This window comes from Hemicordylus capensis, chromosome 2, assembly GCF_027244095.1.
Source record: "Hemicordylus capensis ecotype Gifberg chromosome 2, rHemCap1.1.pri, whole genome shotgun sequence".
Taxonomy (NCBI): domain Eukaryota; kingdom Metazoa; phylum Chordata; class Lepidosauria; order Squamata; family Cordylidae; genus Hemicordylus; species Hemicordylus capensis.
Genome location: NC_069658.1, coordinates 210,311,280 through 210,329,423, shown reverse-complemented (window position 1 = coordinate 210,329,423; position 18,144 = coordinate 210,311,280). Strand labels below are relative to the sequence as shown.

General features: G+C 50.0%; 1 protein-coding gene across 4 annotated transcripts; it reads right to left on the bottom strand.

Moving 5' to 3' along the window:
• Positions 1-746: 746 nt before the first annotated feature.
• On the bottom strand, positions 747-14,536 carry TM6SF2 (transmembrane 6 superfamily member 2). Of its 4 annotated transcripts, none has more exons than XM_053300860.1 (10): positions 14,408-14,536; positions 8,557-8,651; positions 8,234-8,331; positions 7,277-7,380; positions 6,952-7,034; positions 6,515-6,639; positions 5,852-5,953; positions 4,758-4,850; positions 3,729-3,848; positions 747-1,969 (listed from the first exon to the last, which is right to left on the bottom strand). In XM_053300860.1, exons 1-10 carry the CDS (start codon positions 14,497-14,499, stop codon positions 1,769-1,771), a joined length of 1,113 nt encoding a protein of 370 aa, XP_053156835.1. In that variant the 5' UTR covers positions 14,500-14,536; the 3' UTR covers positions 747-1,768. The 4 variants fall into 4 exon arrangements, with proteins under 4 accessions (XP_053156835.1, XP_053156839.1, XP_053156836.1 ...); XM_053300864.1 differs by lacking the exon at positions 14,408-14,536 and adding an exon at positions 9,266-13,936; XM_053300861.1 differs by lacking the exon at positions 14,408-14,536 and adding an exon at positions 8,989-9,187.
• Positions 14,537-18,144: the final 3,608 nt, after the last annotated feature.

Sequence of the window (18,144 nt, the reverse complement as noted above, 5' to 3'; positions counted from 1 at the left end):
AATGATAAAACTGAGAAAAGATGAAAAGGGGGACTGCATGGGGCAAACCCGGGTGCGTGAGGGTTTCTCGCTCTCTACCGCATCCCATTTCAGCTCTGGGTTAGGTTGCAAAGGCGTCGGGATCCTGGCCAACCAGATGTGCCCTGGCACTTCTGGCTTAAATAGATCCAGCTGCCGGGTGGTCAGAGGGTTCAAAACTGCTTTGGACCCTCAGGAAATGATGGGATGTGCACAAAGGGTGAAGTCTTGCTAAACACTGCGGGCTAGGAGGAAAACTCTGCACGTTTCCCCCAGCAGCGGCCATGCAGCCTAGTAGCTGTCCAAGGTTAGAAGTGGGTGGCAAAATGAAGACTGGGGCAAACTTTGAATATGTGGGGGGTGAGAATCAGGGAATCACTTAGATCCAGTAGAGCAGGGTTTCTTTAACCTTGGGCCCCCAGATGCTGTTGGACTACAACTCCCATCATCCTCAGCCACAAAGGCCAAGTCTGGGGATGATGGGAGTTGTAGTCCAACAACATCTGGGGGCCCAAGGTTAAGAAAAGCCTGCAGCAGAGCTCTTCTTAACATGCTTCAGAGCCAACTGACACCAATTCGTCATGACAGCCAGATGGTACCTCCATTTACAGAAGCAGTCTACCTCTGAGTCCTGGATATGGGGATATCAGAAACCACAAGGAAACCTCCCTTTGGAGGTGGGATGGAGAAAGAAGTTTGAAAGACAACCCAGACTCTACAAAACCATCTAAAAGTCTTATATAAATATCTTTTTTTTTATTTTGTAAACAACTTGTCCAAATACCTTTCTGTGCTCCCTTGCTACTTTCTTTTATTTGAAGAAAAAGATAGTACCACATTTAAACTCCAAACTAGCTCCCTCTGCCTCCTCGTCTCTCAGGAAAGGGCTGGTTATGGTCTTGGTGGCCTCTATTTCCCCTGCTAACTGAGCAAAGAGGCAACTTTTAAAAGTGGTGATTCTCTTTATTGAGCAGGAGAGCAACTGGCCCTATCCGTCCCCAGAACAGCATCCCTCCAGTGGCTGTTGCTGGTGTCTATCTTAAGTTTCTTTTTTAGGTTGTGGGCCCTTTGGGGACAGGGAGCCATTTTGTTTGTTTATTTATCTCTATGTAAACCAAAGCAAAAGTTTGGGAACTTTTGTTGAAAAGCGGTGTATAGATATTCGTCATATTCCGCTCATCAAGATGACACACTTAGAATGCTTTGAAACAATTTTTAAAATGTCATGGTTTCTCTTTCCCTTCCTCAAAACAGAGCAACTGTGATAACTGTCACTTTGCAAAAGGGCCCAGGTGTGTCCTTGTTACAGCTCTCTAGCGGTCATCAGTATTATCCCTTCTGCATAGAGTGTCATCAGTTTCCACAAAGTACAAAGAACAGACCCTGCCCCGAGGGGCTTACAATCAGAAATTCAACACATGAGATAGGACAAAGGCAAGGGAGATGGAGACTGGGGTGAAAAGCTGCTTCTTAAAATGACAATTCCCAAGTTTCCTCAGCCGGGAGCAGCTTAAACCAGCTAGACTCTGGCTTTAAAAGGTGTCGTGTAGACATGCTAGCTGTAAAATTCATAGTGGAGATTTTGCAGGCTGTGGAGAACTGTGGAGTGGTCCTGTGCCCCTGGAGATACATGGAACCTTGTGGGACTGGAATCTGCACGGAAGCAGCTTTCCGATTCGGATTCTGAATTATCGAACAGGCGATTCGGTTTCCAAACAATCGGATGGGATCAGAACAGAGACTTCTTGGTTCATTGCAGCTTCTTCTCTGAGCCTTGGGGGACCGCCAGGGAGAAAAAGCCAGGGCTGAGGAGGCAGCGATAAGCGAGGAGTTGAGGTCCCACGGCGTACGCCATATTGGAGAGCAGAAAGGGCCACCAAGCACCTTCGGGGGTGCGGTAGGGATAAGGGGTGCGCGGGTGAAAGGATGAACCAATGTGGGAGAACTGTGCCTGGAAAAGAGACCAAATAACCATCAGAAGAAGGCAACCCAGATGATCAGGGGCCTAGAGCACCTTTCTTATGAGGCAAGACTACAGCACCTGGGGCTCTTTAGTTTAGAAAAAAGACGACTGCAGGGAGACATGATAGAGGTCTATCAAATCAAGCATGGTGTGGAGAAAGTGGAGAGAGAGAAATTCTTTTCCCTCTCACACAACACCAGAACCAGGGGTCACTCCATGAAATTGGTTGCCGGGAGGTCTAGCACCAACAAACGGAAGTACTTTTTCACACAACGCGTGATCCACTTGTGGAACTCTCTGCCATAGGATGTGGTGACAGCCAACAACCTGGATAGCTTTAAGAGGGGTATGGATGACTTCATGGTCTATCAATGGCTACTAATCGGAGGGCTGTGGGCCACCTCCAGCCTCAGAGGCAGGATGCCCCTGAGTACCAGTTGCAGGGGAGTAACAGCAGGAGAGAAGGTATGCCCTCAACTCCTGTCTGTGGCTTCCAGCAGCATCTGGTGGGCCACTGTGCGAAACAGGATGCTGGACTAGATGGGCCTCCTTGGGCCTGATCCAGCAGGGCTGTTCTGATGTTCTTAAATTCTCTTAAGTTCTCCCTGGAATCTGGGAGTTCCGAATCACTCGACCTCGTTTCCAAAGCAAAACCGATGCGTTTGGAAGCTTCCAAATTCTTTACAGTTCCAGCCATGTGCTCTTTGCCACATCTTTCTGTTTTCACTTCACGTGTGCCTCCCCCCTCACTGCAACACTGGTGCACACCTACCCATTGGGAAACACAGCACCAAAATACCAGCCCTGATGTGTCTACAAGCGCAGTCGTTTCTGTGCAATATGCGTAATGCGCACACAAGCACTGGCGCATTGGGAAAACCTCACACAACCTATGCACGGCCACATCCAGATGGGTTTGGGGCAGCACTTTGTCAGAGGATGTATGTGTGCACCATAACTGAGAGATGAAAAATACCAAAGGAGCTGAAAGCTGAGCTAAACTGCGCATGTGCGGCACCCTGTGTGACGTTCCGGAATAAAGAAAAAAACCCCAGAAGAACGGAGAATTCCGAATATGGAAACAAGGCCATGTCATTCAGAACTTGGAACTTGGAAAAGAATTTCTGAAAATCATCTTTAATTGAACCCAAGTTGAATATGCAAGCATCTGCCCACAAAAATGAGTCTTGTGGGAGCATGAATTGCCCCCTTTGCTAAGCAGGCTCCACCCTGGTTTGCATTTGAATGGGAGACTATATGTCTGAGCACTGTCATGTATTTCCCTGAGGGGATGGGGCCACTCTGGGAAAAGAGCCTGTCTGCTTGCATGCAGAAGGTTCCAAGTTCCCTCCCTGGCAGCATCTCCAAGATAGGGCTGAGAGAGACTCCTGCCTGCAACCTGGGAGAAGCCGCTGCCAGTCTGTGAAGACAATACTGAGCAAGATGGTCTGACTCGGTATAAGGCAGCCTCCTACGTAACACACAATTTGGACTCTTTAATATGTCAAAGTACACTATAAAACACGCCAAACAAAGCGCTACGTGAGACCTGAAAAACTACCAGCCCAGACTTATAGTCTGATACAATAAGTCTGGCAGTCTCTAGGGTTTCACAGAATTCTTTGTTACAATGGTTGCCACAGACTAAAACGACAACCCCGCTGAGAGCTGTTGCTCCCAACCAGGTGGCCACAGCCACAGATTCTGCAAAAGTGAAGGGAAAATTATCTGGCCTAGGTCCAATTACCTGGGCAATGGCTCCAGCAAAAACAAGGGCCCAGTCAGGCATCCACGAGCACCCAGGAGCAAGTAGCCCGTACATGCAGAGGCAGAAGAACGGCAGGCAGTAGAACAGGTATACCAGCATCTAGGAACAAGGATGTAAGAGAAACCTGACCGGGCATAATAACAAAACCAGCCCAGAATTCTTAAAAAGAGAGCACGACTTTCTGTAGGTGAAGCCCTTCCCTTCAGTAGAGCAGCCCAGAACCAACGGTTCAAGGAAAAAAAAACTGGACAGTGCACTTCAATGCACATCAGTGCTGTTCAGTTAACACTTATTTTATGGGACAGAGACAGTTGTTGACTGGTCCATAATGAACCATGCAGGTACTGTAGTACATAACAACATTTGGGTTCTTTAAGTGCATAATTAGTTTCTGGGACTCACTGCCACAAGATGTGTTGATGATGACCAGTGTCTTGGACGGTAAAGAAGGAATTAGACAAATTCATGGAGAACGAGAGCCTACAAGATCCTTGCAAAGGATGTTAGATTTATATTGGCCTAAATTGCTCTGATCCAATTCTTAGACAGGCCCATTAGCCATAAGAGCTAAATGGGAGCCTCCATAAGTAGAGGAAGTCTATCTCTGGGTAACGGCTGCAGAATGAGCTGCAGGGAATGCCCGTCATCTTCATGCCCACATTGCAAGCTTCCCAGGGAAATAAGCAGACCATGCAAGACAGGAGTCACACCAGCTCTAGTTTCTGAGATGCGCAAAGTCAGAAATGAGCTTACTTTCCAAGTGAAGGCTCAGGAAATGATAGACTTTGCTGTTTTTTAAATTTATTTTTTTACAATTGCCTGCACATTTCTGTATGCAGCATTTTACAAACGGAATGCAATTCCTAATCTTCAGGGTTTTTTCTCCCCTTCTGTGGGGAAATAGAGCATTTTGTCTTCTCTCCCAAAGAATGTCAGAATGGGGCAACAGCATTTCGAAGGGGATTCGACCCCCTTGCTCCCCCCCACAGTACGACGCTCTAGGCTCACCTGAACTTTGGGGTACGCCACAGGGTCACGCAGATACGGCTCTTGCTGGTAAACGTAATCGAAGCAAGTGTCAGCTGTACAATCCAGAACAACCTACAACCAAAGACACACACAACTGGCAACCTGAAAACAGATTTTCTTTGGATGACTAAACCAATGGGTGCCCAATTTGAAAGTCAGAGCCCCAAAATAAAAAGGATAAGAGAGCTGTGCAATGCACCTGGAGGCACTTTAGTGCAGTTCAATCAACTCCAACGCACTGCATTCGTGGCAGGCAGTCCCTCCAACTGTGGCTTGAGGAATTTGCTCCCAAAGCGATTCCAATTCCTTCAAGCTGTCTTTTTATTAGCCTACTTTCCTTAAGGAAAGTTAGCTTATATATAGATAGATAGATAGAGAGAGAGAGAGAGAGAGAGAGAGAGAGAGAGAGAGAGAGGAGACACATAGGGACACCTCAATGGCATAGTTTGTGATGATGTCATCCAAGACCAATTCAAGATGGCGGACGTGCAGACGTTTGAGGTGCATGTGTGAAGGTGGTGATTATCAATTAAGATGATAGTGAAAGGAAACATCCTAACTCCCTGATAAACTCAGCAAAGAGACACCTTTTAAAGTGGTGATTCTCTTCTATTTAGCAGAGGGAGAGCAACTGGCCCTCTCCAACCCCAGCACAACACCCTCCAGGGGCTGTTGTTGGTGTCTAGCTTATGTTTCTTTATTTCAGATGGTGAGTCCTTTGGGGACAGGGAGCCAATTTAATTTAATTTAATTTATATCTATATAAACCACTTTGGGAGCTTTTGTTGAAATCGGTGTAGTAGTAGGAAAGTAAAAATGGAATGGAATGGTTTCCATTTGACCTGTACTTTTATTTTGGATTGGGTGAGCCAGCTTAGAATTTTTGTATGAAAGAGGTGTTGCAAATATGATAATAGTCAACTGTGCAGGTGCAGTAGCCCAGAAAAGGAGGGAAAGAGCCCAATCCTGAAGCCAGTGCTTTCACTAGCAGACTGAGATGTCCCCGCATTCGGACTGGCAGCTTCATATGTTCACGCACTCTGACTGGCAGTCTCATATGTCGATATGCTCACCAGTCCCCGGAAAACTGTGAAAGCCAGAGCGAAGAGGAGGAATCCCATCAGCCCCATGTCCAGCGGGCGCCGGAACAGGTTTTTGCTCTGCTCTTCGGAAACCTTTCCCATAGCAAATAAAGATAAATTTAAAATTAGAAAATGATTTTGTGGGGGAACAAGAACTCAACAGGACGCATGTTAGCTGGCTCGCCTTCAGATAAACTCAGGGAGGAAAGGTCTATTGCCAGCAATCCAGTAGCTTAATGGAGCCTCCATGGTAAGAGGCAGTCTATGGTACTGTTGCTCAGTGGCAGAGCACCTGCTTTGCATGCAGAGGGTACCAGGTTCAATCCCTGGCAGCATCTCCAGGTAGGGCTGGGGAAGACTCCGACAGAAACTTTGGAAAGCCGCTTCCAGTCAGTGCAGACAATCATAAGTTACATGGACGAGGGGTCTGACTCAGTAGGCAGCAGCCTTTTATGTACCTCTGAGAGACAGAGTACCTCTCAGGAGAAGCTAGGGGATAGCTGTTGGTTTTATTTACTACAGATTGCATGTATATCCCGCCTTCTCTTTCCAACGGAGCTTTTTGCCTTGTGCCCCGAGATATGTGGCTGACCACCCTTGGAAACACGACACAGGGGCAGACGGACCTGACCCCACAGGGATCTTCTTTGCTACCTTATTGGCCATGATGAGGGACGAGGTCTTGGGCAGGTTGAAGATCTTCACGGCAGCCCAGATGGGGATGAGAAGGTACGGGAAGTTGAGCAGGAAAGCCGGCCTAATCTCAGACCCGTATTTCCCTAGCAAGAGGAGACAAACAGACTGCCAGAAGTGGCTAGGATTTCTATGCTTTTCCTTTCAGCCGCTGGGAAGGAAAAAGAAAACTGGCAGCAGGAAATGATGGCTGAAGATTTGGAGAGAGTTCTGGTAGAGCCCCTGGGTTGTATGGAGCCAGTCCCAGATTCGGTGCAGGGAAGCATTTCCAGGACGGGCTGGGAAAGACCCCCTGTCCCTGAAACTCTGGAGAGATGCTGCCGGTCAGTGTTGGCAATGCTGAGCTAGGTGGACCAAGGGTCTGACTAGACAGCATCACGAGTCGCACGTCTACGTACCGACCACACTGCCTGTCAGGAGAACCAGAAGACTCATCATGAGGGATCCAATCCAGTAGAGACCCAAATTCCGGTAATTCTTTCTAGAGAACAAAATGCCATCAGAAGGCTAGACTACAATGTGGGCTCAACCCCCTTTCAGGCAAAAAAGGGGTCTGCTGTCTGATTCCTGTGAGAAATGCCTCCCTGAGTCAGACAGGCAAAAGTCACACAGGCACAGCATTCTCCACTGCAAAGCAGCGCTTGTTGGATTTCTGCCTGCTGAACCGCTTCAACGAGGGGTTTTCTGGGGCAACACACCTAACAGCAGACAATCCCATCTCACCTTTTTGCCATGGCCGCAATCATGGCGAGATAGATCCCGTAGTGAACTACTCCATCCCAATAGCAGATCATAATGCCGTAGGCCGTGCGGAGGTAAGGCTCACCCTGTGAACCAGGAAAAAAACCCGGCAATGTATCAGCCCACTAAATCCGCTTCCTTGAAATGAGGACTGCCACTTCATTGTTTTTAGTAGGGCTCCTGTGCATTTTAACAGCTCTGTGACAGCCATGCTAACTAAGCAAAGAGGCCTCTTTCAAAGTAGTGATTGTCTTGTATTTAGCAGGGGGAGAACAACTGGCCCTATCCAGCCCCAGCACAGCATCCCTCCAGTGGCTGTTGCCGGTGTCTACCTTAAGTTTCTTTATAAATTGTGAGCCCTTTGGGGACAGGGGACCATTTTATTTATGTATTTTTCATTGTAAACTGCTTTGTGAACTTTGGTTGAAGAGTGGTATATAAATAAGTCACCTTAAGTGGCGCAGTGGGGAAATGCTTGACTAACAAGCAGAAGGCTGCCAGTTCAAATCCCCGCTGGTACTATATCGGGCAGCAGCGATATAGGAAGATGCTGAAAGACATCATCTCATACTGTGCGGGAGGAGGCAATGGGCAACCCCTCCTGTATTCTACTGAAAGAAAACCACAGGGCTCTGTGGGTGCCACGAGTCGACACCGACTCGACGTCACACTTCACCTTTTATTTTAGTAGTAGTAGAAGTTAATCAGGTTCAGTTTTGCCTTAACTCAGAAGCAAAACTGCACCTCACCCAGAATGCTTCTCTGTCCCTCTTTGGGTAGCAGGGGGAACTTACGGGTGCTCACCGGTGTATCAAATACTTGTATTGATCTTTCAAGTACTTACAGGTATCGTACGACCTAAGAATTTGGAACAGAGCTCTGTGAGGAAACAGAAGTATGGGTCATGGATCTGCACACACTGGACTTCTGTGGACGTACCTCTCTCATGTAGAATTCCATGAAACCTTCGATATATCCATCTTCTTCTAGCGCAATGATAGCATCGATCACTGACGTGAATGAAAAAACCATGCACACTGGGGGAAGGAGAACATGAAAAAAGAAGAGTGGTACACTGCCCCTGAAGCTGGAGGTTCTATATTGCTATCATGGCGACTAACCGTGGATAGACTTATCCTCTATAAATCGGTCCCCTGGAAACCACTGTGCCTCACCAGAGATGGCCAGATGGCCAGGGTTGGCCATTGGTTGGAGCAAAGGGGCATGACCCGTCCCAAAAGAGGAGTGGAGAGCCAACGTACCATAGAAGAGAGGATCCTGGGAGTGGCTTGGGAGGTAGACCAGACCGTACAAGGCCAACAGGACTCCAGAGCCAATCACAGCTATGAGCACAGGGCTAAGCAGAGAGTAGGGAAGAGAAAAATAAGCAAGAGAAATAAGCAAAATTCTCCAGTCTTGGGAAAGAATAAACTTGATTCTTGTTGGCTCCAGACATTTGGGGATGGGACCATAGGTCAGTGGTAGAGCCCCTGCTTTGCAAGCAGAAGGTCGCAGGTTCAGACCCCGGCAGCACCTCCAGGTAGGGCTGGGAAAGACTCCTCTAAAACGCTGAAGAGTTGCTGCCAGTCAGAGTTGAAAATACTGAGCAAGAGGGACCAAGGGTCAGACTCAGTAGGCAGCAGCTTCCTACGTAATTCTTTTCATAGAATATTCAAACCGCCTCCATTACCAACCTCATGCCTCACCCCCAAGAATATAAAAAGAGCTCTGTTGGATCAGGCTGCTAAGTAAGCCGTCCCTTTAATGGTGCCTCCTGGCCTAGCCAGCAGGATTCAGACACTAACTTTAAAAAGTGGTTCAGACACTTTGAGCCGCTTTAAGTCAATTTCCAGCAGAAGAAGGTCACACACGTCATGCTGTGCCACAAACGTAACTCGGGAAAGATACTATGTTTAAAACGGTTTATTTTTTTAAAACCTTTTCAAGGTTTTTTACAAACAATGTACCTACAAAGGATACAAAAGCTCAACCGTGCGTCAAGCGGAGGGGCTGGATATCGAATCCCTTGTTTGGAACTGGTTCCGTTCCGGCTTGCTGAAGAGAGAAGCTCCGAATCGGCGCTTGGGATGCAGGTTCGACTCGACTCCCAGGTTTCCGTGGCGGGGCGGGGGGGGAGCCCCTGGAAACCGTCCCAGGAGAGAAGAAACATTCCCTTTCGCCCATCAGCAATGCAAATGGGCCGGGCCGGCTCCAATGCAGCCGAGGCTCAGGACTGCCACAGCCAGGCTGCAAGGGAGCTGGCAGGGAAAAGGGGCTGCCACCCAGCCTCCCCAGGGCTGCAGACGGGGTCTCCGCTTTTGCATCGGAGGAGGAGGAGGAGGGCGGCCCAGGAGAAGGTGGCCAGGAGGTCTGCAGCAGGGGCCGGAGGGGAGGAGGCAGCAAAGGTTCTCCAGCCTCTCTCTCTCTCTTTCTGACACCGACACACACACACACCACAAATGCTATCCAATCCAACTCCTGGAAAGCAGATCTCTCTGAAGGATGTGTGGTTGACATGACAACCCCGCATGATGCTACCCAGAAACCTCGGTTTCCAGTGGGTGTGGGCGATATGCCCTGACTACAGAGCCCAGCTGGATCAGACCCAAGGTCCCTGTCGTCGACCCAGTCTCCTGTTTCCAACAGGGGACAGCGAGCGGCCTCCAGGAAGCCCATGAGTAGGAAAGGAAGGTGTGAAGTCCTCCTTCGCTGTGGGTCCCCGTGTCATCTGGTTAGTCAAAGGTAGCCTGTCTCTGGATATGGAGGTTCATATCATTAGGGCCCTCATGAATCAAGACCAAGGTCCATCCAGACCCAGTATCCAGTTTCTGAGCAGGGACCAATTCTGGTCACCACATCTAAAAAAAAGACATTGCCGAACTGGAAAAGGTGCAGAAGAGGGCAACCAAGATGATCAGGGGCCTGGAGCACCTTCCTTCCTTCCTTCCTTCCTTCCTTCCTTCCTTCCTTCCTTCCTTATTTATTTATTACATTCATATCCCGCAGCCCGCTCTTCCTCCAAGGAGCCCAGAGCGGTGTACTACATACTTGAGTTCCTCCTCACAACAACCCTGTGGAGTAGGTTAGGCTGAGAGAGAAGCGACTGGCCCAGAGTCACCCAGCTAGTTTCATGGCTGAATGGGGATTTGAACTCGGGTCTCCCCGGTCCCAGTCCAGCACTCTAACCACTACAACACCTGGGGCTTTTTAGTTTAGAAAAAAGACAACTGTGGGGAGACATGACTGAGGTGTATAAAATCATGCATGGAGTAGAGAAAGTGGACAAAGAGAAACTCTTCTCCCTCTCACATCACACTAGAACCAGGGGTCATCCCATGAAATTGAGTGCCAGGAAATTTAATTCCAACAAGAGGAAGTTCTTTTTGACACAACGCATCATCCACTTGTGGAATTCTCTGCCACAAGATGTGGTGACAGCCAACGACCTGGATGGCTTGAAGAGGAGTTTGGATAACTCCATGGAGGAGAGGTCTATCAAGGGCTACAGGCCACCTCCAGCCTCCCAGGCAGGATGCCTCTGAGTACCAGTTGCAGGGGAGTCACAGCAGGAGAGAGGGCAGGCCCTTTTCAACTCCTGTCTGTAGGCTTCCAGCGGCATCTGGTGGGCCACTGTGCGAGACAGGATGCTGGACTAGATGGGCCTCCTTGGGCCTGATCCAGCAGGGCTCTTCTGATGTTCTCATGACAGCCAGAGGTCTCCAGGAAGCCCTAGAAGCAGGGCAGGGACTCAACAGCCCTCGCCAACAATTTGTCGCCTGGTACTGAGAGGTAGGCTGCCCCTGGACAGGGAGGCTGCATTCCCTATCGTGGCTAAGAGGCCTGCTGCATAAGCCCAGCATCCAGTGCCCAACCCCCACAGCCCCTTGGACATCTCTGGGAAGCTCACAAGCAGGCCAGGAAGTCCTCCCTTGCTGTCTGTGTCTAGTGTCTGGTATTCAGAGTTAGACTGCTTCTGAACATGGAGGCTCCACGTTAGCCGCTGCAACAAACAACTGCCAACCAGCCTTCCTTTTTGATCCGGTGTAGCTGCCAGCTCAGCAGAACCGCCAGCATCCCTTATCAGCCTGGCCTCTTAGCCAGAGGTGGTTTTTATTCTTGACATGGAAGGGATCAAAGCTCAGCTAGCACCAGCGGTCCAAAGGGTGGCAGGTCCTCCTCCTGCTGGGGGCTCAGCAGGCCAAATAACATCCAGTCAAACCCCAGGGATTTGCATTGCAGATCAAGCTGCCATCTGGGAGTGGCTGGAAGAGGTGGCAACAATTTGGAAGCCGAGTTGAGCAACACCAGAAGAGAACTGAGCACCTTACAGGAACATCGGATGCTGCTTCTCGAGTCAGACCCTTGGTCCATCGAGCTCAGCATTGTCTACCCAGACTGGCAGCGGCTTCTCCCAGGTTGCAGGCAGGAATCTCTCTCAGCCCTCTCTTGGAGATGCTGCCAGGGAGGGAACTTGGAACCTCAGGAGTGCTCCCCATCCCCTAAGGAAAGCAGTGTTCCCTCTTCTTTTTTTCATCTGTGTGCGGAATAAATTTTGTTCTGGGCAGCAGTATCAAGGCAGATGTATATTCAGAAAATTAACTGAGCGGACATCAGAAACCTTGTGTGCGCACACATGTGCACGTGCCTTGGAGGAAACACTGAAGGGGGGGGGTATCTTATAGTGCTCACGCACGTGGTCTCCCATCCAAATGCAAACCAGGGGGGACCCTGCTTAGCAAAGGAGACCAGTCATGCTTGCTATCACCAGACCGTAGCCACCTAATGGTGCAGTCAGGAAATGACTTGACTAGCAAGCCAGAGGATGCCTCTGAGTCCCAGTTGCAGGGGAGTCACAGCAGGAGGGAGGGCAGGCCCCTTTCAACTCCTGCCTGTGGCTTCCAGCGGCCTCTGGTGAGGCCACTGTGTGAAACAGGACGCTGGACTAGATGGGCCTCCTTGGGCCTGATCCAGCAGGGCTGTTCTGATGTCCCACTCTACCCCAGGCCTCCTCGAGCAGACTGACACGGCCACTAGCATCAGGAATAGAGCCGAGCTGGTCTGGTGGGAGCAAGCATGACTTGCCCCCTTAGCTAAGCAGGGTCCGCCCTGGTTGCATATGAAAGGGAGACTAGAAGTGTGAGCACTGGAAGAGATTCCCCCTTGTGGGGATGGAGCTGCTCTGGGAAGAGCAGAAGGTTCCTAGTTCCCTCCCTGGCAGCATCTCCAAGCTGAGAGAGATTCCTGCCTGCAACCTTGGAGAAGCTGCTGCCAGTCAGTGAAGACAATACTGAGCTAGATGGACTCAGGATATGGCAGCTTCCTATGTTGCTATGCAATACACACCACATTGTGAGTGTGTGTCAAAGCGTTCTGTGTCACTAATAAAAATGGGCAGGTGCTTTTGCAATAGAATCTTTCCCAACGGAAGATGAAAATACAGCGGAATCGACCTCATACCGAGTCAGAGCCTCGGCCATCCAGCTCACTGACAGCACCTCGTCAGAGTCCCAGAAAGAGAACGGCTTTTCATATTAATATGGCGTTTTGCGGGAGACACAGAGAATTCCTGACCAAGAGGATTCCTGACCTTTCCGACCTGCAGAGGCTTCTTCATATTTATTAAAAACAAACCTCTCTTTGCAAAGCAAAGGGATGACAGGCAACCTGCCAAGATGCTGAACAGTTGGCATTTCACCCAGAAAGTATTTTTAGCAGCAATCGTTCAATTATTCCCTCATCCCCTGTCAGGAGGACCCGGCAAGGATAAACAAGGTGGATATTTTTTTAAGGGAACCAGCAATTCTAAAAGGCCCAAGCAAACGCTTGGTCCTTTGCACTTCGTAATGCCCGAGAACACTAGAAACTGGCATTCAAAGATAGTCTGCTTTCGGACATGGAGGCTCCATTGCCACTAGCAGCCTGTCGCCAGACCTCTCCTCCTCCTACATAAAAAGTTGGATTTCCATTTAAAGGCTATGGTTGTCAAGAAATTTAGGACTGACAAAAGGAAGTACTTTTCCACACAACACATAATGAGCCTATGGAATGCTCCACCACAAGATGTGGTGACAGCCAACAACATGGATGGGGTTAAGAGCGGTTAAGATAACTTCATGGAGAACAGGTCTATCAATGGCTACTAGTCTGAAGGCTACAGGCTACCTCCAGCCTCAAAGGCACGATGCCTCTAAATACCAGATGCAGGGGAGCAACAGCAGGAGAGAGGGCCTGCCCCTTTCAGCTCTTGCCTGTGGGCTCCCCCGAGGCATCTAGTGGGCCACTGTGTGTAACAGGATGCTGGACTAGATGGGCCTCCTTGGGCCTGATCCAGCAGGGCTGTTCTTATGTTCACTGCATCTAGTGGCAGTGAGTTTCCCAGATGAATTTCACACAGTACAATGGTCATTCTTTCACCTGCCGCGAAATCTGCGGCCAGTCAGTTTCATCCGGTGATCCCGAGTTCTGGTGTTACAGAGAAAAATCTACTCTCTGCCCATTTCTTCTGCACACCAAACAACTTTTCATCAACTTCTCTCACGCCCACTCCTTAAACTGCCTACATTCTCACTTCAAAAGCTCAAACGCCTTCAGTCTTTGCTCATGGGAAAGACGCTCCAGCCCTCTGATTATCAGATTGTGTATATGCATATGCAAATGTAAATCAACAACCTACGCAGCTGTAAATGGAACCACACTCTGCAGACTGGACTAGATGGGCCTCCTTGGGCCTGATCCAGCAGGGCTGTTCTGATGGTCTAAGTTTTCTTCCGCCACCGTTCGTTTTGCAGCAGTAACACGGGGGAGGACAGCAGCACTTGCTCTTGAAGCCCCCGATGGTGTTGGCTGTCTGAACGCTAACCCCGCAAGCGCCCCTAGCGTTGAGTCCGCGCCCCCATCCCACGGAACACGCTTCCCTGCCCAGCCCAAGTTTTACGCACTTCCTGGCTTTCAGAAGAAGCCGCCCCCCACCCCCAACAACCACCACCCCACACAAATGAATAGATAAAAGAGGGCACGAAAATAAAGTAGCGAAGCAGTTCTTAAAAAGAGAGGCGGGGGGCGGGGGTGTTAAACCCGAGATTCGCCAGCCAGCCGCGTTCTCACGATACTCACTGCTCCAGGCCCGACACGCTGTTCAGCGAGTAGGAGACGGGGAAGGCGGAGAGAGACAGGCCGATGGCGGCCCAGAAAGGAGGCAGCCGCATGGCTGGCGGGATAGACGCGTGTTGGGAAGGGCGGAGGGTCGTGAGAGCGCGCGGATCCCCGAGCAAGAAGGGGTTAATCGAGCGCCGGGCCCTCTAGTCGCTGCGAAGCTGCCGGATCATGCTTTGCTCCAGGCGAGGGAGAGGGAGGAGAGAGAACTCTGCATCCAAAGGTCGAAACGGGTGGCACGCACAACTTGCTTGCACAAGAGACCTCGGGGCAAACAGAGGAGCCTCAGCCGGCGGCCCGCCCCTTAAAATAGCGATGGCGCGTTGCCTCCTCCCAGGCGGAGACCTACCTGTTTAGCTAGCAAGGTCCTCCTCCTCCCCCCCCCTGCTCCCGCGCCTTTAAAACCCGCCGAGCAGAGCCAGCGAAAGCGCAGCCGGCTCTCCACGCCCGCCTGGAAGGAGCCACACCGGTTCTGTCGCAGCCGGCTGGAGCACTGTCCCTCTCTGCCTGGGACCTGGGGAGCTGCAGCTGCTGCCAGGCAGTCAGAGTAGAAAATAATCGAGCTAGACGGCCTCAGGCTTGGCCTCAGGCAGATGCTGGACTAGAGAGGCCTCGGGCCTGACCCAGCAGGGTTGTGTGTCTGTTCTTATGCGTTTTAGTCTTATAGGGATATAACTTTGGGGGCAGCTGCTAGGAACGCTGAAATCAAATTTACAGTGCAATCCTGCGCCGACCTAATTATTACTATTGAGAATAGTTATATACCTCTTTTCAGTAAAAGTAGTTTTGAAAGTGGTTTCCTTGGGGGGGCGGGAGAATGATAAAATAGGCCCCTGCCCCAAAGAGCTTACAAATCTCAAAAGGGGCGTAAGGAAGACACTACACTAGCAACAGTGCCTGGGAGGGGTGCTGGCCTGGTCTGAACAGGGACACTTGCTCTCCCCCTGCTAAGTACAGGAAAGTGTCTCTTCTTCGCCCAGTTAGCAGGGACAGGCGCTGTTCAAGGTGACCTCTAAGCAAGCTAAGAAGTTTTGATAATGGAATTCCAGGCAGCAGAAGACAGAAACTATTTTATTTGAGTGTGTATTGGAGGGTGGGGAATGGGATATCTTCTGACAAGGGAATAAGGGGGCAGTGACAGACTAAACTCCACCCCTGCAAAGTCCATAGATGGGCCCCCAAAAGAGGCAACTTTAAATTGAAGTGGGGAGGGGGAGAGAAAGGATTCCGTGTAACTCTAAAGCTTACCTGTGATCCTGTGGTCTCAAGCTGCTCCCACAGCTGTGTCACATTTAAGGGGGCAGATTAGCTGAAGCAGATCCTGATCAATTAAGCAGCGGGTTCAGTTTTATTGAGCCACCTAATGGCACAGTGGGAAGCAACCTGCCTAGAGAGCAGGAGGCTGTTGGTTCAATCCCCGCTGGTGTTTCCCAGAATATGGGAAACGCCTATATCGGGCAGCAGCAATATAGGAAGGCGCTGAAAGGCATAATCTCATACTGCGCAGGAGGAGGCCATGGTCAACCCCTCCTGTATTCTACCAAAGACAACCACAGGGCTCTGTGGGTGCCAGGAGTTGACACCGACTCAATGGCAGAACCTTTCCCTTCAATGTTATTGAAAGGGGATCTCAAGAGTTATTTTGCCTTCAGCTGTTCTGATCTTGGTGTTTTCTTGTAAAAAATAAGTTACCAGCTGAACCATCAGCCTGTCTTTTCCCTCGGCAAGATGGGGATAATGCTGGGCCTACCTTTCTGGGTTGTTGTAACACTGCATGTACTCTATGCATACGAAGTGCTTGGAATATTCTTCAGTATCAATGTTATCAAGTTTATCAATCAAAGCGTGCCAATTAGACTTATCAATATGTTTTAGGAACCAAAGTTGACAACTTCTTGCTCCTCCGGCTCTGAAGATGCTCTCCATCCGCCTGTTCCCTGCAGCCAAAATAACTTCATTTCCTTCCTGCTGCCGCCCCCATAAAAACACTTCTTTTGGGGGCATGGGGCTTAAGCTCTCTTTGTGCTATTGTGTTTGCACTTCCTAGCAGGCTCTTCTCCTCTCCGCTCTTCAGAAAGCAAAACCTTGAAGATGACAAAAATTGAGCCGCCGGTGTGGCTCTTGAAGGTTCCTGCAAAAATAGACAAAAAGAACGCCTCCCTTTTCAGCTGGGAGGCAGCTCCGTATCGGGCGGTTATCCGAAACCCTCTTTATCTCGTGCCCTTTAGGCCTCGGATGGTGTCGCCTGGCAGAGGCCATGCTCTCCTCGTGTCAGAAAGTGGAACTGCGATGGCGTGACTTTTTGCCCCCTTCTTTCCAGCGAGAACTGCCCTCTCCACCGCCTCTTTGCCACTCCCGTCTGGAGCCGGAGCCCACAGACAGGATTAGGATGGCGTGAACCTTGCCCTGGGAGAAGGTGCTGCTTCGGCATGGCCACCGAGGCCCGGCCAGGCCAGGTGGCTTCCAAGCAGGCCAAAACCAAGAACCGCCCCCACCCACCCCCGTGTCAGACTAATGTAATAAAGTCTGAAGAGCGCAATTGACTATGTTTATCTTATTAAACCTCTTGTAGGACTCTCCAGAGAGAATACACATATAAACTCTCTTAAAGAGAATGGCTTCCCTTGAAGATGCCGAAAAACTTGAATATATCAACTGAAAACATTATAACACATAAATCAAGACCTTAATTGTGAAATAATCACGACACTGTGAACGAGAAAAAAAAAACACAATTGAATGTGTAAAGTACCAAGGAACTAAATATGCAAACATAAATTATATATACATAGTTTAATTAATATAAATCAACTGTAGGTTCACATCAGGAGATAGCAGGCCAGCCAGAGGCCCGACACCTCCGGACAGGATTCCGCATAGGGGGAACCAGGGAGGAGCTGACTTGATTCTTCGATCAGACCTGGCGTTTTGCACACGGGGCTTTTGAAGCCCTTTAGCCTGCATCTCCTCCGGAATGGAGGGGGCAGGTGCGTTCACATTTCGGGCAGATTTACCCTGAAGTCCCTGCGAGCTACTGGGGAGCACTTCACACCCCAATCAACTTTTTCACTGCGCGTTGAGTGTAGCCTGATCTATATCCAGGGTAAGGAAATCCACTCTTTGCGTTGGTTTGGGGGGACAAAAAGCCTTGGAGAAAGCCGTGGGTGAGCCTTTCCTGAGAGTCGATTGCCCTCTCCCAATACAGCGCCACGCTCGGGTACAAATTGGACTTGGTGGCTATGCAGAGAGCTGTTGGCTCAATCCTGAGCGGCCTGCAAAGCAGGGGACAGATCCATTCCCCAGCGCAACACTGGTGTGCCACATGCTCTCTCCAGTTGAGCGCCTGCTTTGCATGCTGAAGGTCCCAGGTTCAATTCCTGGCAGCGTCTCCGGTAGGGCTGAGAAAGATCCCTGAGCTTGAAACCTTGGAGAGCTGCTGCCGGTCAGAGTTGACACGGTTGACCTAGATGAACTAGCTACCTGGGAGGCAGCTTCCTGCATTTAGAGGCGACTCTGCAGGTGAGCGGCTTTGCATGCAGAGATTCAGGTTCAATCCCCACCATTGCATGCAAAGGGACTCGGGTTCCATCCCCAGCAGATCACCCTGGAGATCTGCTGCCAGTCAGTGTAGACAGTCCTGTGCCAGATGGACCAAGGGCTTGTCTCCGTTGGAGGCAGCTTCTGATAGACGCAGTTTG